This window comes from Squalius cephalus, assembly GCF_949319135.1.
Source record: "Squalius cephalus genome assembly, chromosome: 7".
Lineage (NCBI taxonomy): Eukaryota > Metazoa > Chordata > Actinopteri > Cypriniformes > Leuciscidae > Squalius > Squalius cephalus.
Window position 1 is genome coordinate 32302194 of NC_137128.1, and position 24812 is coordinate 32327005.

Genomic DNA, 24812 nt, shown 5'->3' on the forward strand with positions numbered 1-24812 from the left:
TCTCTGGATGTTTCAGTTGGCGCTGTTGGTCCTATTATCGGGGAATGGAAGCCACATCAGAAGGCAAAGAAACTCCCTAGACAGGGTGATCATTTAAGACAAAACCATGAGAGAAGCCAATGGTCACTTTGATTTACAGTAACTTCAGTAGCAGAAAGCAGATAAAGGTGGACTAGTCAGCCGGATCATGAGGGAGGGAAGCATGCAAGAAGCCATTACTAAAATGAACAAGTGAAGACACATCTAGAGTTTGCCATTTGTGTCATGGGACCAGATTTTTGTGGTCAGATGAAACCAAGATGGAGCATTTTAGTCTGAATTCAATGTAAACTGCCCACCTCTCACTATATACAGTTGATTTCATTCACTGTGGCCTGATAATTGTGACATATTGCATATATTTTCTGCTTTAACCGCTATGAGGTCTGTGTAAAGTATCCCATTTGACCTTTAAATAAAGAATAATCTGAAATAACCCTGCAACATGATCTGAAATACCCTCCATGTTGTGCTTTCGCCCTTTTTTAGGTTATAGACAGTGATGTATTTGTGTAATTTTGAAAGAATGAAACACCTTGAGGTGAATATTAAGTCAATATGTGTCTCACATCTCTATCCTTGGCAAAATGGACATCACATGGGATTTATCCATGAACATCAAAAACACTCACCCCAATCAGGGTGAATGTATGTTCAGTCTAAGCCATATTTATCATGTTGCTGGATGAAGATCATGTTATTGTTCTGCCAGGGATTGCTGAGTAGATTGAATATGCCTTAACTTGAATGGCCCCCTTTCCTCTTTGCCTGGCATGCCAAATAGAAGCCCACCTCACTCTGCCCTGTGCGTCCTACTCTAAAGTTGCGCTTTTCACCCCTCGAGTCCCACTAGTCTTCGTACTTCGGTACTTACTGTGCTCTATACCAGCCCCAGAGATCTTATTCCACTTTAGGCAAGAATTGAAATCGATTTTTCACATAGATTATCAATGGTTCTTTAGAAGGCCTTGAAAACAGGTCTTGATACTGGACTTGCTGTTCTTCATAAGGACGTGAGACACACATGTGGCTCCCAGAAAATGCTGTGTTTTGTATGCGTCAGACATATTCAATGATTGATTGATCTGCTCACAGCTTAAACTGTGAAGTGTTTTAAATACAATGAAAAAGACCACCTTGAAGCAAGGGAAGGGCAGAACCATGGCAAGAGTTGATTCTGGTAATGATTAGGATTTAAGCCTTTCAGGATGAAGCAAAAATGGGCATATGTTAAATAACCTTGGATGAACACCAGAACATTTTAATCCAGGGCACTTCCCCTTTGCTACCAGTTTCCTTCCTGACAAGAATTGTGATCCTAGGTCAACACAGAGGGACAACTACTGCTAGTACAAGACTGTATTATAAGTGTAGATAACTAGTAACTACTGTATATCTGATGCAACAATAATGGCACTTGGACTTGGGTATCAAACAATTATAATTCAACTTGTCTTATGGGAAACGTGAGGATGTGGAGGGTTATTATTATTATTATTATATTTTAAGTTTTTAAGTGACAATAAAGACATTTACAGTATTACAAAAGATTTCTATTTCCAACTAATGCTGTTCTTTTGAACTCATCATTTGATAAAATCACAGTTTCCACATATTATACAGGTCAACTGTTTTCAGCATTGATAATAGAAAGAAATGTTTATTGAGCACCAAATTATCATATTAGAATGATTTCTTAAAGATCATGTGACTGTAGATTGGAGTAATGGCTGCTGAAAATTCCACCACCACAGGGATAACATTTTAAAATATATTAAAATAGAAAACGGTTATTTTAAATTGAATTATTATTACACAATATTACTTATTTTAATGAAATGATACCTATTATGGCCCTTTTCACAAGATGTAATATAAGTCTCAGGTGTCCCTAGAATGTGTCTGTGAAGTTTCAGCTCAAAATACCCCACAGATCATTTATTATACCATGTTGTAAATGCCCATTTTTTGTTGAAGCAAAAACACGCTGTTTTCGTACGTTTCTTTAAATGCAAATGAGCTGCTGCTCCCCGTCCTGCCAAAAACAAAAACATCTGTTTAGTTTTGATTATCATCTTCACATAAACAGTCAGTTATGTCTGTGAATGTAAACAGCAGGGAAAGAAATATATTGTCCATATTAGATCTGTGTATTAAAGTGACAACAGCGTAATATACAGTACCTACTGCTGTATATGCTGTTAATATGAATCAGACAACAAAAGAAAAACAGAAAATCACTCACTGCTCTTGATTGAATAATTTTAGTAGCTTTAATAAGAATAAATGTTTTATTTGAATGCTGCTGTTAAATGCTCTGGTGAGGAGATAAACATGGGGACTGTGTACAGCTCATTCAGGGGAGGTGCTAAGCTAATAGGGCAGATTCCGTTGCCAGTCGTGGGCAGGGCTTGTTCCAATGTGACGTCACATTGGAGCACATTCGTGAATGGCTCATTTTGAGACACTGTTTCATTATTTATGGTGGGAAAATAACAAACGAAGTGGATGGATTTTTACCACAACTGCAGACACATAATTATGTTCAAAAACAATATAAAAGTGAATTTTGCACAAGAGGTCCCCTTCAAAGATATGATATCTTCCCAAAAAAAATATGATGATAATTTCCCCTTAGCTGCTACATCCTTGTTTGTACTGTTTGTAAATTATGTCAGGCTTACACCTGTATCATTAGCTCAAAAACAAAAATAAAATAAATAACCATGACAACATTTGGCTTACCTGTTATATCTTCCTCTATCTCCATCCGTTCCCCTCATTCGCTTTAAAGACATGCCCATTTACTGTCTTTCCCCACCTTTGTTGTTGCCCTGTCCAAGTTGGACTTCAGACACGTTGTGGCTATTAAAGCAGAAAAGAACACCATGTTAAATGAAGTCCAAATGTGCTATAGTGAAAATGAGATTGATGAGGAGATGATCGTAGAGGTCCTGCTGCAATCCAGATATGTATAAGTGTTTCTGCATTTTCCTCTTTATCTGTAGAGGTAACGTCTTGTTCTTTACGAGCCCTGGATTTAAAGTTGGCCAGAACCAGCAACTTTTCAGCCTGGAAGGTTCTGAATGTACTCCACAGGCTGACAGAAAACTGATTATAAAACCTCTTTTGATTTGTAAGGTCTTTTGATTTGTGAGGGATTTTCTCATCTCATACATGGCTGTCCTTCATTTGCTTTAAAAAAACACACAAAAAAAAAACACAGAGGCTGTAACTTGTAAGTCATTGCAAACCCATGTTTCACGAGTTCACACGTACATGAAATCAGATAATTAATGCATATTTGGCGTGCTGTCCGGGAGAGGGCTCCGAGCTCGGAATTTGGACTTTTGACTGGGATAGAACCAGCCAAGAGTGAGGTGATGGGGTGGTGGAGGGATGCTGTAAAACTGTCATGGGACATAGGTGAGGGAAGGCTATATTTATACCGGCTTCCTCGTGTGCTGATTGGTTGATTACCTGAACTCATTTACTGTCGTTTCAAATCTGTGAATGTACAGTCTTCTGTTACTCTGAAAAGAATGTCAATTCTTTTTTGCGATGTCTCACACAACGGCCTAACCAGATGCGATGCAATAAGATTACAACGACAAGCCATTTGTCTGTCTACACCAGATGCGACACGACTATGAGTAAAGACAAAATCAATCACAGCCAATCAGAAGAGCTTGTGGGGGTGGAGTCTCTCTGCAAGCGCACTGCAAGCGCAACAAATTGGAAAAATACATAATCAAAATCATAAATATTTTAAGACGGTTAAATATACATACTGAGTGACTGAAACAATCGTCATAGAATGCACTTTGTTTGTTCACATTGAGTTCACAGTTTGAGGGCCTTATCTTACACCCAGCGCAATGCAGCGCCAAGCGCGATGCAAGTGTTTTTTGCTAGTTTCAGTCCGACGCAGTTATCATTTTCACGTCCTGCGCCGCGTTGTTTAAATAGCAGATGCATTTGCACCCATTTGTGCGCCCATGGGCGTGCTGGTCTGAAAACGAGGTGTGTTCTGGCGCATTGTTGGCACGTTGCTATTTTGAGGCAACAGAAATAAACTGTTTTTTCTTTGTTATTCAAAGACCTTTAGTAATGTGCGCCTATGGGCGGGTCCGCAACGCGCGCACACTCTGCTTATTAAACACACAGGGACGCAAGTACAGTAGCACACAAACATGCCAAATATTTAAAATAAAAGGATTACAATGTAAAAGATTATTATTGTGTACATAAAGATATGATGGTATGCGGCTTGTCCTGTAGATGGTCTGCTTGCGCACTTTTACCTCGCGCATGAGCAGTTCCGTTTGTGCTCTGGAGACGGCTTCGGTCTTTTCACTATCAAATTCCGTCATGTAAATAGCGAATCTGCCATGGCGCGAGCGCAACTGGCATTTAAAGGGAATGGGAGATGAGACTCTGATTGGTTTAACACACGTAAATCTCAAACACACCCATTACTCATTGAGAGAACAGGGACGACCCTTTTAGACCATGCGCCTGCCGCGCTGACCATTTTTCCTGTCGTTAAACTAGCAAAAGTAGATTCGGACACGCCCTAAATTAACTTGCGCCCTGCACTTTAGACCATGCTCTTAGATCGTTAAAATAGGGCCCTGAATGAGTTTTTTTTTTTTTTTTTTTTTTGATCGATTCCGATTGATTTTGAGGTGAATTATTCATTGTTGCTTTCAGTGTGGCTATAAAGGTCATGCAAAATGATATTCAAACTCACATTAAATTCTTTTAATATTAAATTAAGCACATAATCCCAACTAAAAAGGTTTGGTTTTCAACATTGTTCATAGAGCTGGGCGCTATATCGCATGACATTTTTATGCGCATCTCGTCAGTAAAGCCGGTTCCTTGATTAGTTTAGATTAGATATTGCATTAATTATCACGGACGTATCGCCTGCGATAATTAATGCGATATGGCTCAGCTTGTCAGTGAACTACGGCTCTGTGTAGTAAATGCCGCTCCATCTGAAAGCAGGCGATGGCGATTTACTACTAATCAAGGAACCGGCTTTACTGACGAGATGCACATAACAATGTCATGCGATATATCGCCCAGCCCTAATTGTTCAAAATATCTTCTGTTGTGAGAGTAAAGAAATTCATACAGGTTTGGAATTAAATGAAGATGGTTTAATGATGACAGATTTTTTTGGGGTGAACAGAAATGAAAATGTTATTATAAACTTGTATTTTGTTATATATATTTTTCCCCCGTGGAACACACAAGGATAAGTTAGAAGAATCTTCACACAGATCATTTCCAAAGGCAGTTCAAAATCATGACTGTCAAATATCCATCATTATTCACTGATAATCTTCCATTACAGTTTCATTTGTGAAATGGATCAATTGGATGAAAAATTCGGTTAAAAAAATGATTTATTCTATTGATCTGGTTCTTAAGTTTAACTCGAACCTGAAGTCAGATGAGAAACAGACGACAATTTAAGCTGTTGTTCACTGATAATCTTCAACAGTCAAGCACCGTGCTTGACTGTTGAAGATTATCAGTGAACAACAGCTTAAATTGTCGTCTGTTTCTCATCTGACTTCAGGAGACTTGGAATACAGTGCAGTCACCATGCTATTTATTGTTAGTTTGTAATTTTCCAACTGTTTAGTTTTTAGAGTGAAAACTAAACTCAAACGTGTTTGAAAATGCTCCTACTTCAGTTTTCTCTAAATCATTGGACATGCTGGGAATTCACTTGGAAAGGGAAAAAATCACATTCCTGGCAATAAATTACACAAACCACATTTGACATATGCTTTCCTTTACTATGTATATAATGAAATGATTGTCTCTTCCTGAAAATGGTGTCCAGTGCTTTATTTTGTGTACGGCTGCCTAGAAACGAGGTGTGGCTCATCTTACCTTGTGTCTCATTTGACTTTTGTCTGTGGATGAGCAAATAATGACAATTTTCATTTTGGCCGAACTATTCCTGTAAAGAAAAAAAAAGGACTTTATGTGGATTTTAAAGTGTTTACTGGACATACTGTGTTAGGAGTTTAGTAAATCTAAAAACTACAAAACCGGTCTGCTATAAAATAACACACACAGTGAGACTGCCAGCTTTGCTTGCTAATAGAGCTCTTAATAGGAATCAGGCACACAACGTGACATCATCAGCTCTTGCTTTTCTCTTGTGGTGTGGGAAACAAGTAAATGGGAAGTCTGCCTTCAGTCATATCACCCTGACCAGAAACAATGTGAAAACAAACAGCTTTCCTCACCAGACTGATGTCAGGATTTTGATCACATAATAGCCGGGTTTACTCAAGGGTCAGAGTGACATAACATCCTACCCATAAACAGACGGTTGGCATAAAGAACCGGGTGCCACACTTCCCAAAGTCAAGTAGAGGGACCTATCCTCCATGCAGCAGGCAAAACAAGGGCTTCTAAAAAAAATAAAGGGGGTTGTTTTTCCCTTGAATAGGTGGAAGACACAGTTTCACTCCTGAGGAATGTTTCCGTAGCCCTGCTCCTGGAGGATGATCTCACTCTCGGTGTCTGTGAGAGGGGTCAGGTTCTGGAGCCCGAGCAGGTGCACTGCGGAAGCTGGCACAGCTCACACTGATTCACTCATACTCACACAAATCCATGTGTCTGTGTGTGCACGTACTTTTGAACAGGCATCTAACTCTGTGTTATGAGTTGTTTTCTTTTTTGTGGGTACTTTTATATTTGTCTTTATTTAAGTTTGTGCACATGTATCTGTGTGTCTGTGTCTTTATATGTATTTTTATATAGAAGTTTGAATTTATGTGTTCGTTTTTTGGTATATGCACTGGGATCCACTAGTGAAAATGCTTTACCAAAAATATTTTAAATATATACCGTATTGAAACATTGAACATTAATATCAAATTGATGCTGAAAACAGTTGTGCTGCTTTTTTTCTTTCTTTCTGGGAAACGAATAGAAATGTCAAAAGAACAGCGTTTATCTTTTGTAACATTATAAATGTATTTACTGTCACTTTTCGTCAATTTAATGCATCCTTGTGGAATAAAAGCATTTGTTTCTTTATTTTAAAAAATGATAATAATAAATACAAATTTTACCCACCCCAAACATCCTAAAACATTCAACAGTAGATCAAAACCTTTCCTCAAAGTTATACATGAATTTTGAACAAAACCCGTTCTTGTCTTAGGACAACTTTGATTAACTTTTTTGATCCACTTAAAATGTTGACTACTGTATTTATTTCTTGTTTTAATTGCATTTAGAATCCCACATTTTCAATGTGACCTCAGATTTATGGACCCCACTGTGTGCGTGATCATTTGCACCTGTGCAAATTGCTAGACATAATATCCAGTGAACAACAACAGGATCGTATTAAAGTCCAGCAATACTTGGAGTTCCTCATCATAAAAACATGTTGTCTCCACCCGTTATTGGAACTCAAGGGCCTCAGGGTTTCTGTCCAGGCAGATGATGTTAGGATGTACAGTTGCTGATCTACAGTTATAACAGAAATGAAGGTGGCTTGAGCTGTGCTATAAAGGCCCTCCTTCATGTATTTCCTGCCCAGATGTCAAATGCCCATTTGACCAGGAGAAATCAACATGTGCTGCAGAGTCTCCACCCGACAATACTGCCTTAGTTTATCATTAATATCAAACTATACATCACTATATATCACAACAATTACATATTCACTTTATCCCCATGCTTTCTACTTGAAGTTACTTTGTAGTTAGTTAGTTAGTTAGTTAGTTAGTTAGTTTTTCAATGCCAGACTCAAACTTACATTTGATTCCCCTTTAATTTTGGTTACGTTTTTGATCGTGTTGTGTTTTATGATTACTTAAGTCTACCTTATTGGTGTTATCATTCCCTTATTGCATATACAAAAATGTCCTTGAGCACTGGAAAGGCGGTATATAAATAAAACGTTTTATTATATTATTATTAAGAGGTTTGCTGTTTTATTAATTGTAGTTTTTGTTTGTTTTATGTTTTATAGTCCTTTTAGGAGGAATGTTTGCTGTGGTTTTGGAACTGCTTATATTCTTTTTTTTTTTCAAATGTGTTCTGTGTGAGTGCTTTCCATTATATTTTCTCATTCTGGGCTTTCTTTGGTGTGGTCGGTCTTTAGTCACGTTCATTATATAAATCTGTCTTCCAGGCAATTTTCTTACCTTCACAGCACATGGAGTCTAAGTGTTATCACCTGTTGGTTTCTGTCAAGTATAGGATTATATCAAATTGTAGGAAAGAGCATGTTTCTCAATTTAATCGAAGTTGAGCGGCAGCTAAGCTCTTAGCAGCGCTATGACGTAGATGGCAAGTGTAACGTCTATATCAAAAGATATTTGCACGAAAATGAATGCAGATTAAAGAGTTTTTGTTTCACTCCCATCCACTCCAACTCTGCATAGCACTAACACCCACCTTTCCTCTGCTACAATTAACCTTTTATATCCTCTTTTCGTTTGAAAAAGACAATATGTTCCACGTGAGAAATCGAGTCTGTTAATCATTTTTGGCGAAGAAATGCCAAGAATTGATACATTACAAACCGTTCTTATCCATCACTCGCTCTCTGTTCATGAAAGTAGACAACAAAGGCCAGATGTTGTTTGTGGAGTATTTTGCGGAGCTGCCACGTGTGTTTGATACCAGAACGTTGCTGTTTAATGGAACTGGTAAAACTTCCAGCGCTTTGGATATGGAGTTGCTCCTGTGATGGATTTGGAGATGTTTAATTGAAATGTTTACCTGTTTAACAGAAACAAAAGATCCTCGTTATGTGTGGTCAGGCTCAGGCTGTTCCCACTAGACTAATAGATTCTTTGTTTTCTCTTGCATTCTTTTTGATTTTGTAGTTTTTCATTTCATTGTAAATTTTACCTGAGTAGGTAGAAATAAAGTCCCCATGCGTCCAAGGGCCTTAGAAACTTTCTTTTCTGCCTGCCTTCCTTCCTTCCTTCCTTCCTTCTTTCCTTCCTTCTCCCGCTTCCCTATTTCTTTTCTTGCTTCCTTTTCTCACTTATTTCCTTCCTCCCTTCTTCCAGGTCTTTCTTTCTTTCTTTCTTTTTGATTTTGGAGTTTTTAATTGTAAATTTTACCTAAGTTGGTAGAAACAAAGTCCCCATGCGTCCAAGAGCCTCAGAAACTTCCTTCCTTTTTGCCGCCTTCTTTCCTTTTATTGCTTCCTTCCTTTTTTTGCATCCCTATTTATTTTCTTGCTTCCTTTTCTCACTTCTTTCCTTCCTCCTTTTTCCAGTTATTTATTTCTTTCTCTTTCTTTCTTTCTTTCTTTCTTTCTTTCTTTCTAAATTTTACCTGAGTTGGTGGAAACAAAGGCCCTATGCATCCTAGGACCTCAGAAACTTCCTTTTTTTCCTGCCTTCTTCTTTCCTTTTTTGTTTCCTTTCTGTCTTCCTTTCTGCCTTCTTTCCTTTTTTTTCTTTCCTGTTTTCCTTCCTTCCTTTTCTCGCTTCCCTATTTCTTTTCTTGCTTGCTTTTCTCACCTCTTTCCTTCCTCCCTTTTTCCAGTTTGTTTGTTCGTTCTTTCTTTCTTTCTTTCTTTCTTTCTTTCCTTAAATCTCTAATAGTAACCTTATCTTTTCTCATGTCTTTCTTTCCTTCCTTTCTTTCTACCTGTCTGTCTCTGTCTTTCTCTTTATTTAAGTTATACACATTTCAGCTGGTTGACCGCAGGGCAGAAACAGTAAGGTATATGTGTCTTAAGTAGCAACAAATTAGTTTAGGGGAAACATATGGCAAACATTGTGGAAAAGCTTTAGGCTCAAAACACTAGCAGCTCACATGAATCCACTCCACAGCTGTTGCCTCTGTATGTTTTTAATGGAATCCTCAGTATTTCATTGGAGAAATAAATATTTTTGTACACGATGGCTCAATATTTACCATAGACACGTGTATTTCAGTCAAGGTTTATGTTCTCCTTTTTTTTGCAGTGGATTTATCTTGTTTCAGTAATGCACAAATCTGATACTTGCGTAAAGGTATTGATGTTTCTCAGGCTGAATGTAGGAGTCGTTTGAGGAATGTTGTCTTTGGCTCAGATGTTGAGAGTGGTCTTGCCTTGAACTGCTGAAGATGTTACTCTCTGTTAGACATCATCTTTTGGTCTAAGATTGTCCCATTGGTTGGCTGGTTATTATATATAAGATGCCAGATCTTTTGAGAAAATATATTGTTGTTGTTTTTCTTTCACTACCAACATCTGTTTAAAACAATAAGTGCTATTTAGTTGAGCGTTTTTCCATAAATTTGACCTTCCCATTTATTTTCTTTGATTCTGGATAAATCAGAGGGATAATAAATGACTTGTTGTTCAGTCCCTGTATGAGGTCATACCAGGACAGGTTATTCCCAAATAGATGGTCACCCTCCACATGTGCTGTGTAACGGTCACCAGCTGGAGTGCCCTTGAGGGCCACCAGAGGGCACTCCACACCAGACTCTCATGTTCACTCACAGACTACATCTCCCATCATTCTCTGGATCGGCAGAAGTGACGTGAACAGTCTCTGGATCGGCAGACGTGACGTGAACAGTCTCTGGATCGGCAGACGTGACGTGAACAGTCTCTGGATCAGCAGACGTGACGTGAACAGTCTCTGGATCAGCAGACGTGACGTGAACAGTCTCTGGATCAGCAGACGTGACGTGAACAGTCTCTGGATCGGCAGACGTGACGTGAACAGTCTCTGGATCAGCAGACGTGACGTGAAGTCTCTGGATCGGCAGACGTGACGTGAACAGTCTCTGGATCAGCAGACGTGACGTGAAGTCTCTGGATCGGCAGACGTGACGTGAACAGTCTCTGGATCAGCAGACGTGACGTGAACAGTCTCTGGATCAGCAGACGTGACGTTGAGCGCAGGCTCGGCAGGGCTGACGTGGAGCGCAGGCTCGGCAGGGCTGACGTGAAGAGATTCAGGAACGGTGGCCATCTTAGGATATGGCCCTGGAACGGTGGTCGCGGCAGAACGAGACTCTGTTCGGGCGGCCCTCTTGGCAGTACGTGCTGACATCAGCAGTGGATCTGTCATGTTGGAAATAAGTCCTGGACGCCCATAGACCGATCCGGTGGCAGGCTTTATGTTTGGCGTGACGTGAAGATCAGGCTGAGTGGATACTGCTGGTTCACGGAGCTCCTTCTCCTTCACGCCCACAATAAACGATGAACCACTCAACAACAGGGCCAGATCTATATATTGTTCTAATGTCCCGTGAGGATCATGGTCGGGCATCAATGACTGGAGCGGTTCAGATAATCCTCCGTGGAAAAAGATCATTAAGCACTCGGTGCTCATTAGCGTGAGATGTGCCAGTTCAATAAAATCTGCAACGTAGTCTTCGATGGACCGATTCTCCTGACGGAGACACATGATTTGGACGTCTGGACACATGGTTGGCATGGCTGCTGGATCTCAGTGTGGCGAAGTTTTCTGTCACGAACTGCTCCGAGACACAAAGGTTGAGATCCAATTGCAGCTTTATTTGAAGCGTAATCCAGAACCGTAATCAGTACAAGCAGGGGTCAAACACAGGTAAGCAGTCCAAACGAACAAACAAACCAGGAAACACAGGCAGGGGTCAGAGGCAGGAGAATAATCCGAGGAACAGGCAGGGGATCCGGGAACCGGGAAACGGGAAACGGGAAACCATGAAGAAACGCTCAGGAGTGCAGTGTAACAACATACAAAACTTCGCAGTGAGTGATGGGGTGAACAAGGCTTATATGGGGTGAACTAAACAAGAAGATGAGACACAGGTGATTGTGATAATGAGTGCTGATGAGTCCAGGCAGAGAGTGATGGGAGATGTAGTCTGTGAGTGAACATGAGAGTCTGGTGTGGAGTGCCCTCTGGTGGCTCTCAAGGGCACTCCAGCTGGTGACTGTTACATACTGTAAGTATTATTCTCTGTAGAGAAGCAGGCAGCATAAGACCAAATTAAAGTGCCTTCACATGTTTGAACTGAACTGCAAACTGTTTCCTTTCTGCCAAATAGTTGAGGAAGCCACATGTTTTGATTTACAACTATAGACAGACCTGTTTCCATTCAATTCACATTTATTTGTATAGCTCTTTTCACAATACAAATCATTTCAAAGCAGCTTTACAGAAAATGCATGAGTCCACATTACACTTTAGAGTGATCTGTTATCAGAGGTAACTGTCTAAGTTTTGCATTTCATGAATGCATTTCAGAAATGTACATATACAAAATCACAGTTAGAGAAAAATTGATTAATCTAAACAATGTATTGATTTAATGCAGAAACAATGAGCTCATTGAAGTAATGAATACTTGTTTGTTAACAAATGATTATGACATTTAGAAAATGTAGCATTGGTGCATGTTGATTCAGAGTTGGCGTCATCTGAAGTCTTCGCAGAAGTTGGCGCCGTCTCTTCATAGGTGTTGGGCATCTGAAGTCTTCATAATAGACTGGATCCAAACTGGAGCTGACATACTCTCTAGTTACCTCAGGATGGGCATCCCAAGATAAAACAGAGAAGCAAATAGAAAATAATTAGCGTAGCTGCTGTTCATAACATTAAGCAAGAATAATAATGTGCATTTGATCTAATATAACTGTATAAGGTTAGGAGATGCATTATATGAATGCTAGGCTAAAGAGATGCATCTTTAATCTAGATTTAAACTGGGAGAGAGAGTCTGAGCCCCTAACATTATCAAGAAGGCTATTCCAGAGTTTAGGAGCCAAATGTGAAAACGCTCTCTCTCCTTTAGTGGACTGACGTTAAAGAGCGTGATGGTTTGGCAGGCGATAGATTGTCTAAATGTTTTTGTTTTCTTCAGTTTTTGATTTGCTTTGGCCTTATGTGTATTGTTTCTTCAGCATTGTGGGAGATTCTTCTCCAAAATGTCATGCAACTTCTCTTGGATAGGCTGCGATCGTTATACCTGGCTGGGCCTTGATGTTTTAACAAAGTAATGAGAATCAGAGAGGGTTTTTGGTCAAAACCCATGAACGTTTAACAGAGGGCAGCCAGACCTCGTAGTGTGGTCATGTCAACCCAGGTCTTTCCCGTTAAAAAATGAGACTGAGGTAAGAGGATGGAACATGATGAAAGAGCATAAATGTAGCCGTATTTGCCAGACACCTGTATTTGTAACTATTGTCAGACAAAGCTTCAGTTTGATAAAGAAGTGAAGACATCTTGATAGGTCTTTTTATTTATTTATTTTTTATTTATTTAACTTATTATTATTTTCATATCGCCATTTGTCAAAGAGATTTAAAGTGTCAGGGAACGCATTTGTTGAAGTGCCTTATGGAAACACTGTGCACACTTGATACTGATGCCTATGTTTTTTATGTGGACGTTTTATTAGAAGCCTTTTTCCTGCTGACCTGTTGCTGTAGGGAACTGGACTAAGTTTGCATGCCAACGCATGATGATGACACTTAAAATGGAGGGAATGAGCATGAGCAAATAATATGTTTTAAGCTTAAGAAACAAGAAAAGGGTACTGCTCTATAATTATACTGATAATATAGTGCGGCCATGATGTAAATCTTTGAATGCATCAGATTTACCTTCCTTTCCAAAGAAATGTTCTTTATAATCTTTCATAGAAAAGTTTTCCCCCGTCTGTGTTGCTTTCTGAGAACTACACCAACAGGTTTGCCAGGTTTGGTCAGTCTTTGCCAAGGTCATATTGAGTCGGTGAACATTTAAAATCATATGTTTAAAATCATAAGCATAATTCAAATGTTTAAAACATTTTATTTTTGGATAAATTATATATATATATATATATATATATACATATATATATATATATATATATATATATATATATATATATATATATATATAATTTAAAACATTTAATAATTTATTATTTTCTGTAACATGGTTAAAAAAACAGTGAACAGCTAGGCTCTTCCTACATCACTTTTTTCCATTCTGTATTCCTGTTGAAATATTCTCCATAAATAATCTTAAAACATCATGTCTTCCTCAATTCATAAATGGCTCACAATTAAATATCTCATAAAAACACACTTGCAAAATTTTCCACACACATCAACATTTTATTGCCTTTTTACATTTCACCTTTTTTCAACATAAAACAGAGATGTGAGAGCTTGTTGTCAGTGGAACTGGATAAATATGACCCGAAGTGCTGCTGTCTCTCACAATGTCACTTTTCATTCATGTCAGAGCATGAGTTCATTGACCGTCTTCTCCACAAGCACTGTAAATACTTACTGGTGACAGCAAGCACATAATCACACACACACCCTCCACGTTTATCCTGGCATCATGTTCTCAGAAGCCTGGTATTTTCAAAGAGGAGGCCTCCAGGAAGAGAGGCAGGGTGACCACCGTTTTAAAAGGTTCCCCATCCACGGACGGGAGGTTTCTCTTTGCTATTAAAGGCGCACGAGGCCCCCGTGCTTATGTCCTGTGACGCATGCAGGCCAGCTGGGCAAACAGTCTTCCTGTCCACTTTGTAATAAGAAAGGCAAAGCACAGGTGACTTCTGTATGGGCTCTTTATTTGGGTTTTTAGATGGCTGACACTCGCAGCTCGATCTGAGTCACGTGTCTCGTGTGAAATCAAACCACTAACATCTCCTCCGCTCGAAATGTCCAAACCACAGGGTCTCCGTCTCTGGAAGGTTCTAGCGTGTTCCAGCGAGCAGGGGAATTGGGGAAACACTTGTTTTCATAGCACTGGGTCAGAGTCAGGCAGGGCTTTTCAGGGTGAGGGAAATCCTAATGCAAAACAGCATCCAGTGTTCATGGTGCCGAGGCTTTTCTGAGAAGATGTTTTGGCTGATGTTTATTTTCCTTGCACATGCATGCTTGTCTCCTTATGACATATTAATCATATTTCACTAGAAACACTTGGAACAAAACAAACAAACATAATGTTTTAAATGGTTTGGTGATCATGGGAGATCAAAATGGGTTTTTAGGTCCTGTAAACGTGTGTGTGTGTGTGCGCTAAACAAAGTTTTCTCCTCTTCGCAGAGACTATGTTGAGTTTTGTGGATGACATCATGTCCGGGGCCAAATCTCCATGTGTGATGCTCGGGGACATCCCCGATCCTCTCTCATCTATCTCGCTGATCATACGCTGCCTGGAGCCAGACACCACATACATGTGAGTTTCTGCTGCTATGTAATGACGCATGACTTTATTTGAGTCTTTGTATTAAAATATCAGCATTTCCACTTTGAAATGAATTAGAGATGAACACTAGAATGTTCTCAACACAAAAGTGTCGATTTATTTGATTTTCTCTTAATGTTATCAAGATAATATTTCGTAAGCATCCCTTAATTACAGATGTAATTACATGCAGGTATTTTTTTTTTTAAATATAATGTAAAAACAAGTATGTACACAATAAGTGCATTGTATCAAATTATTAATTCAAATATTATTACATAGTAGTTAATATAAAGTGGGACCATCATAATAATATGAATCAAAGGGGTCATCTCCAGGCCTTATGTTCACAATGTTTCTTAACCTAAGTGTAATGCCAGGTTTCTTCAGCATGGAACACCTGTTTCCTTTGCTTTTGCAAGAGGCATCGTCATTGAGCGCTTAGTGAGAAACAAAAGTTGTTGCGTGTCTTCAGTCAGATGAGGGGTTTTAATATCTGCGTGAGTCTAAGCAATTATATCCAGCTAAGGCTGTGAAAATCCGATAATGATTTGTGTAAAATATGTCTGGAGCACTTCCTATCTATGTCAATTGTCCAATATCAGTAGTTGATTTAGCATGTGCTTTTCACTAAATAGCTTGGCAGTCACTGTAGCAGGTAAGGAGTCTTTTTGGAAAGTATAATTGGCCCAATCATTGCTTTTGTATAAAAGCTGGTGACATCAGCCTGACGTCTTCTCTTGGAAGTGGTAATTGCATGGTGGGCCCCTGTCTGTTTAGACTCCCATGGATAGTTTTGTGATGTATTACATCCTTTTCTCAGGAACGTTCAATTTTGTGCCACAGGGAAGAACATGGTTTGCTCGCCCAGTGGGCCTATTCAATTTGGGCGAGTTTTACATGCTTCAGATACAGCATGGGGAAACATTTCATACTTTGGAATGGTTTTAAAGTGCGTCAAGGGGTGCATTTTGCGGTGATAGCAGAAACAGCAATAGAAAGATTGATGTGTTAAACAGTGCTGCAAAAACATGAAAAGGTTTTCGTAAACACTTGACATTAGCCATATATTGTGAATGTAGATCTGCAATATATGAATAATGATAAATCACAATATAAATCTGTGGTTCTCATCAGAGGGTCGTTAAAAAATAATATGGTTAATGATAATAACAATAATAAATGTATTAATTAAATTATATATAAAGTCAAGATATACATTTATAAAGACATTAAGGACATTAAACTACATTTTCAGAATTCTGAAAATAAGTTTTTAATAAATGGAGAAAGAAATTATCTATTTTATATATATATATATATATATATATATATATATATATATATATATATATATTACTGTATGGAAAATAACATAGTAAAAGGATTTGCGTTTTGCAGAGCAGCATTTGTTGTCGTTAACTATATACAAATATTTTACAATTATTTTGAGGTTAGCATTTAATATTGCTATATATTCTTATATATTACTCTAAAATAACCTCTGAAGTCTGCAAACATCTGTCTTTGCAGTTTAACACATTGCAGCATTACTTGCGATGGTCTGTGTTGGTGCAATTTTCATGTGGGTATTCCAACATGTAGGTGCTTGAATTTAAACGCCCTGCTACCTTTCCTCCTGATTTCCTGTGTTACACATCCTGCACATATGTTGACAGTTAGTGCACACACACACACACACAGTGGACATGCAGGGCATGCTGGAGATATTACACCAGCCCAGAGGGAGGATTGAGTCCTTCTTAGTATACTTCTTTCCAAATGTTTTCGATATTTGACCATTGTTCAAAGAAGCACAGATTGTCTTGATATTATCTATGGACATGTTCAGTGTTATTGTCTGGTTCACCTCAGAGTTTTAAGTTTCAAGAAAAACACAGTACAAAAGTCTGAGACTGCTAGTGAAAATGCTAGTGAAATTTTTATTTTTAAATTTTAATCATTTCTTTAATTAAAAATTATATCAGGAAAATTAACAGTGAATTTCTTATTTGGATGTATTTTTCCACTAAAAACTAATTACAAGATGTTCAACGTGGTCTTAGCAGGTTTAACTAAAAACTAAAACTAAAATCATTTCTATTCATTGAAATAAAGCTAAAATAAAATGTAAATATTAGTTGAAAAAAGAGAGAATTTGACCTAACGAGTCAACGTTTTTATATCTGAAGTCTCCCTGTACATTCTTACAACGCAAACGTCCTAAACACTTAAATGTTAATCTGTTAAAAAGTCGAAAATTTCCCCTGCTTATTAAAAGTTACGTTCACCTTCATTAAAATAGCGAATATCAGATCAGCTGACGGACGAGACACCTCAGCATTTGTATTGCAAATGTCACAGTGATTCTTCTGAAATCTGAATACAGATTTATGCTTTGTTAGGCATGTGTAAACAGCTTAATCCATCATGTACAGTTATTCGCTGTGAACAGTATAGTACTGTTTTTTATTCGTACAGTAACTGTAAATGACTCAACAGTGTTTTTAGTAACAACAGCTTGTATTTTGAAGCAGTAAAGATGACTTAAATGTTGGTCAAATTAATAATTAGCTCAGCAATATACAAATAACACTTAATTCATATACAAACATGCTAGTAAAAAGCCATATAATTTGAGCTGACCTGTGGCTTACTAATGGTTTCCAAGATCTCCAGTCTGAAGTGGATGTTGGCCAATAAAAGACATCAGGAAATAATATACACACTTCTCAACTTATTCAGAGAAATGGCGCTGACTGCATATGGTTTTAAAGACATTAAGCTTTATTTCCAAGCATTTTTACTATTGCTGCAAGATGATGCATGGTAACCCTTTTGATTGTAATATAGTGCAATTTAGTAATAGGGGATTGTATGTATTGTTAATGTATATTCAAATCAATTTCTGATAACAATCCCAGATATCGTAATGTTGTCAGTCCGCGGATGATGAAAGGCAGAGAAGATCAAATATAAGTTATTTTAGTTAAATAAAGTAAACCAAAGTAGACTCAGGTAATCCAAAAGCAACGAGACAGGGTGTAGCACGCACTACACAAACAATACCGGACAACTGAAAGGAGCACAAAGAGGAACTTAAATACACAGTGATAATGACAACATAACGGACAGATGTGATGATTGGATGAGTGTCCATGACAACTGATGACTGGTGGAAAATTAGGAACAAAGGAAACACAGGAAACAGGTAACTGATGACTGCAAACTATAAGTTCATGAAAACAAAACTTGTGACAGATATATGTTCATTGTTCATGCTTAATATTTCCCGCATCTTAAAAACTATTCACGTGCGACTGATACGCTGCAAATCGGGTGGTTCAATTTAGAACGCAATGAGCAATCCAGTCATTGATATACATCAGTGGTCTTAGACTTTATTTTCACTACTATCACCAAAACAGGTGTGTGAAATTTAAATATAGTTATTAATATTAATAATCAAGGTTTTAATAGAGGTTTTTTTTTTTCTACCCCTGCTTCATATTGTATTCTACTTGATGTGGAAAGACTATAGAGAGCCGATGTTCATAAATTAGATCCCTTTCATTAATAAATCACACACATAACAGTGGATCACATTTCCCTAGCTTTCATGCACTCTCTTCCTGGCACTTTGAGGATCTCACTGCTGTGAAACTGCAGGTGGTAGTTGTTTATGATATCTTCCACTAGATGGGGATGTAGTTCAACGTAATCTTTACAACCTGCCTCCCACAGCCTGCAGCACATATCATCATTGATAGAGTCATTGCAGCGATCTTCTCGGAGTGAGTGGGTACACCACCACAGCTGGTTGCTATTGTTCAAGTTGAGTTGTCTGCACTTAAGGGATTCTCAAATCAAAGCCATGAGCCGGACGTAAACTCATGCTTATGTAATGGGAGTGGTGCAGTCATGCATTTTGATTTTAATGGAGGTATATGCTGTTATATGATTACATAATTCACACACTGAAACAATTTGTTGACTCTGAACTTCAAAGGACTCCTAAAAAGGTAATGGTTCATAATATCCAAGATCTATTTGGAAGTGTTATTTCCAACCAAATCTAATGAATCCAAATACACTTATTTATGCATTTAACCTTAACCCTGAGTTTATTTTGATAAATGTTATTGTTTGAGACATGCATCTTAAATTATTATTATTGCTATTAGTAGTAGTAGTAGTTAGATAGAGATATTTTATTGGGAATCATCGCCTTTTGTTTAATGAACATGCTCTGAACATGTTGAGCTGTGGTGCTTATTTTGGAGAATGTGGTTAAAATCTGGCCTGCAACATATATCCCAATCATATTGTAAAAGGCTCAAAGAAAAAAAAAAATGGTAACACTTTATTTTTTGGTCCACTTTCACGTCAACTAGACTTTCTGCTTTAAGGCACAATATGTAAGATTTTTGTGTTAAAATATCCAATAACTACTAGACCAGTTCGGTTACACTTTATTTTAAGGTGTCATTGTTACAGTGTAATTATATATTTAAGTACTGAGTAATATTAAGCAACTACATGTACTTACTATAGGGTTAGGGTAGGATTAGGATTTGGTTGAGGGTTAGTTGCATGTAATTATGCATAATTTACTGTTATTACTATGGTAAGTTCATGTAACATATGTAACAAGGACACTGTAAAATAAAGTGTTACCAACAGTTTTATATATTTTTTGACATGTGTACTTACATTATCGCAAATGTTCCCAACAATGTTAAAATCCAGAGAAATCAGCTATTTTAACCAGTGTAACGGCCGGTGTCATTGCGTCGCCTGTCAGTGACGTCGTTAACATAACTATCAACACACTCAAACTTATTTTTAATACGATTTTTTTGACCAAGTAAAACAGCGCTGCATTACCCCTCAATTTTAATTAGTCAAATAAAGTGACGTAGTAATTCAGCACTTGTGGCTTTTTCATTAGAATTAAATAAAATAATGTTAAATTAAGTGATCAAATGTAACTAACAAAGTTTAGGGAAGAAGGAGGCGGATGCAACTTTAATCGTAACTTTAATTGTCAAAAAAAACTAAAAAACATCAAACGAAAGGAGCAGCAGAGGCTGACTGCAGCATATAAGCATTATAAAAACAGTAGTGTAAAATGTCCCAGGCTCTCGACCAGCTTTTCTTCATACTACAGTAACGTTGATAAAACTTTTCAACTTATTCTATTAATTCTAACCCTAAGCTAACGGTCTACTAATACTCTGAGAGTTAGTTGACATGTAGTTGCAAAGTTACTTTTAGTTAATAGAATGTCTAAAGTTGACTATCAAAATAAAGTGGAACTTGAGAATTGAGTATGTGACAAATGTCTACTTGTGCAATGTCAGGTTTCGGCTGTGGGCGGTGGACAACACGGGTCGGCGTTCCAGTCCGAGTGAGGTGACGATGAAAACTCCCTGTCCTGCCGTGGATGACGTCAAGGCTCAAGGTAGAGAACTGCTTACATATTGTAGAATGAACTTCTTAGGTTAGGGCAATATTCAGAAGATCAGAAGTGATTTGATTTGGTTGAATATCCCCTCAGAAATAGCAGACAAGATTTACAACCTGTTCAATGGCTACACCAGCGGGAAGGAACAGCAGACGGCCTACAACACGCTTATGGACCTGGGCTCACCAACCCTCCACCGAGTACTTTACCACTACAACCAGCGCTATGAGAGCTTTGGAGAGTTCACTTGGCGCTGTGAAGATGAACTGGGGCCCAGGTTTGTAAAATGATTCTCAAGCTCTGTTACAAAAGCTAGTTAAATGCTTATAGGCAGCTAACTTTTTAGACAGCATTGCAACCATTATGGAAGTTTATAAGGAACCAGTTTGGGATGCTCTATAGTAGAGTGTCCCAAATTGATTCCAAATTGCACTCCACACTGGATACAATTGCAATTGATTTCAATTGCGCTTGATGTTTGCATGTTGCTAAGCTAACAGCGCAACACAAACATTACATAAAATGATAAATTAGTATTATTTATTTTTCATTTTTGAATTATTAAATGTTTGATTTAATTCTATGAACTATTTTATAAGCTATTTATAGAATTAAATATATTTATAATCCACATTTTGTTCGCTTTTTAAGCAATCTTGGATTAATATTTTCATTGAGCTCAGCACAGTGCATTATGGGATGTTACCTTGGAATGGCTGTGGGTATGTTAGGGGGACACATTAATTTTTATTGATTGCAATTAAACCTAATATCTTGTTTCACAAGCTTTTATGTGCTTTTTAAATTACATAGTAAACGCAGATTATTCTATTATGGATTCTAACGTCAGACGTGATTAGGGAATTTGTGCTAATTAGGTTTAAATTGCAATCAAACTGATTACAGTACATTTAAAGGGATCGCTAAGGCATCAGGCTGACCACAGAACAGGGTGGCAATCTTTATACACCCTCCAAAACAAACCAAAGACAAATAAGGTCTGGATTTTAGAATTGCACTGAAACGCTTTCTAAACGTAGCCATGTGTTCGATATAAAACTTGAACGCTTCCTCGCTGATGCACAGTAGAGGCAGGTGAATTTAATTAAGGCCATTTGGACGACCGTACCTGAGGCCTCGGTTCAAATTAAAAGGTTGTATTTAATCGTCTCCATGTTGCAAGGTTTTCCTTTCTTGCTCCCGAGTTACTGCTCTAAAACACACTTATATCAAACTCTATCCCACCCAGTGTGACTGATGAGAGTTAACCGCTGTGAGGACTTAAACAGTGCTGCTTTCAAACCAAGATCATGGATTCATGGTAGTTTAATCAAATTCAGGCCTTGGATATTTTCTCAGTCATACATGATTTAGCATGTTCCAGTTTGCTCTTCCCTTTACTATACCTCTCTTTCTCCTTTGACAGACTTGTAGCAGACAGCATGAAGTGATGCAATTAAACACAAGTAGCTTTTACAAGTACACAAGTAACACAAGTACACAAGTAGCCGAATATCCTGATGCAATGAGTGTTTTGTTTTTTTCAAAGAAACATTTATATTGCAAAAAATGTTCAATCGATGCCGTCATGGAATCAATAAATAACAATACCATCACTTTTAATTGTACATACATTTAATGTGCTATTACTTATTTGTATTCTCTTTTCACTATGCTTATTTTTATTTGTTTATTTCAACAGTTCATAATGTCTTCAATTTCATTATATATTGATTTCCTTCATGCTGTCTGCTACATTTTATTTCAAGTTGTATATTTCAGTTTGTTTTTCATTTTAATGTGCACTTATATTTCATTATTATTTTGTTTATTTATTGCACCATTCTATGATGTATTTAATAATTTCATTATATTTCTATTTAAATGTATTTGAAGTGAGTTAGCTAAGTTACTAAATTTCATTTATACATTGCATTATTTATAAAGTTACTATTTATCATTAACCTTTCCATAAGGAGAACCCTGTGACTGCTAAAGGGCAAATGGTCTGTTGACCCCCATGTTGAGTCAAGTGATGTCATAATACTGTCACTGGCCATCATTGAGGTTTGAGAACTTTGAGTTTAAATGATAGTAGATAAATTAGTATTAATTGACCCCCTAAAGCTGTCTCCTACGACGAATGCATCAAGATAACTCAAAAACAACATTCATTCATATGAATTCATCCATATATTCGCACAATGACGGGAGCGTGTGATCATGCTCCTGTGATCGACCCAGTTTCATGAAATGTTGCGCAAGTTTTTAGGCCGTTCAAGTGGAGGTCTGGGGAGATGGGCCATTATCTCCACAGCATCTGCCTTCCAAACAACTCTAATGCGTCATTTCCAATCTCATTACGCCCGTACGGCATTTTTTAAGGCATAGGATAGTATAAACAAAGAGAATTTGTTTCCAAGTCTTTGATACAAAAGGAATGCAGTTCACTGGGGTTTCCTCATTTAAATGTAATTTTCTTCAACTAGTCATAATACAAGATAATTGTCACTAAACTGGTCCCACTCAGGTCCTGACTTGGAACAAAATGGATTAAAAAGACTATGTTTTCTTTCTTTTTGAGATATCATAAAGGTTGTCTTGTGACTCAGTCTTAATTGGTGGGCCTATTGGTTGGACTGACTCACGCTATAATTGGTGGAATTCAGTGTGTTCGGTCAAAGTTCTTTCTTTGTTTTCATAGGAGATTAATGCTATACCGTTACTATAAGGAGCGTTGTCACTCTCTCATGAGGCTATTTCAAATGGATGTTATGAAATGTGGTTGGTGTGTTACTGTGGGTGTCGGTGGAATGCAGCTGATTGTTTCCTCTCAGACTAGTGCAAGAGATTTCGGAAAAGCGAGAGTGAGAGAGGCACTGGCAGAGGCCAAGAGGTTGAAAACGTACCTTGGAAATTAGAGGCCACTTTCCACTTCCATACATGCTGGAATTTATGGTGACAACCGTTGCTATTTGGAGACCAAAACGGACTTTCTTGAAAAATTAAAGGATAACAAACCACAGGGTTTTGTTTTAAGCAAATAAACATCCAAATTCCTACAACCACTGAAATGTGGCAAGATATTAAAAACACAAATACATTCAAAAGAATGATATAAATGACAGCATCTCTACTGCAGATGGGAATATTTTTCATTTAATATGCTAGTGATTTCTGACATCATTAAAATTCCATTATTATACGTTGTGAATTAAGCGCAAGCCAAAGAAAAGAATGATTTTATACTTCAGTTCAATAATTTCAAAAACAACCAATCGAAACACTGTGCGATCAGTTTAATCGATTTAAGCCACATTTTAATCGTAAACTTAAAAATGCACTTAGCTACCCCAAAAGCCTGGTTGGTCCACACAGATTTGGTTTTTGGTATTTATACAGTAGAGTGTTGAGCTTCTGGTTTGGCAGGGGTTTGAAGTGAAGCTATGACTTAGGAATGAGGCGCTCTTTCCGTACTCTTGGTATCACATTTCAGCTTTTTGTCTTTTGTGAAGGACATTGGCGCTTCATCGCATTCACACATACTCAATAAACGTCCTCTCAAGTCACTGTCGCTAATAGAATTCACAGGTACTTAACCTTAACTGCCGTTCACCTAATCGGTCCTGTTACCTCAAAAGATTCTTGATGGGAAAAATGTCAGGCTTTGCCATTAGAGTACACCACAGGCTTGATTTATGATCAATCTCTTCAGTCCAGATTTTGAAGAGCGTAATTTAAAGGGTGCAGACAGAAGACCTGTGTTTTAGCTGAATATGGCCATCTCCTGCAGTTTCTATTTATTATATTGGAGTCTCCCATCAATCTTTCAGTCTCATGCTCCGGAGCAGCTTGTGAGGTGGGCATTCTCAGAATGGATAAACGGAATGGAATGCTCAATGTTTAAACCACTGAAGGAAGAAAAATTTCAAGCCAGTGTCAAGAGCATTGCGTAACAGCAATATTATAAAAACTATGCGGTATGAATATCACAATAGCTGTTAGCAGAAAATACCAACTTGCACATCACTTGCGGAACAAGAAATGTGCTGTGTGCGTTCATACTGAGACCTTGTTGTAATTAGATGGTACAAAAATAAAACAAATATTACTAT

At 37.7% G+C, this 24812-nt stretch overlaps 1 protein-coding gene across 6 annotated transcripts in view; it reads left to right on the forward strand.

Annotated features, from left to right (window-relative positions):
- astn1 (astrotactin 1) overlaps positions 1–24812 on the forward strand; it is a 234735-nt gene that overhangs the window by 208054 nt on the left and 1869 nt on the right. For all 6 annotated transcript variants that reach the window (XM_079877707.1, XM_079877709.1, XM_079877711.1 and 3 more), the window contains 3 exons: positions 15089–15221; positions 20594–20694; positions 20791–20974. In XM_079877707.1, coding sequence (XP_079733833.1) covers positions 15089–15221; positions 20594–20694; positions 20791–20974 — 418 coding nt within the window. The remainder of the gene's footprint in view (positions 1–15088; positions 15222–20593; positions 20695–20790; positions 20975–24812) is intronic.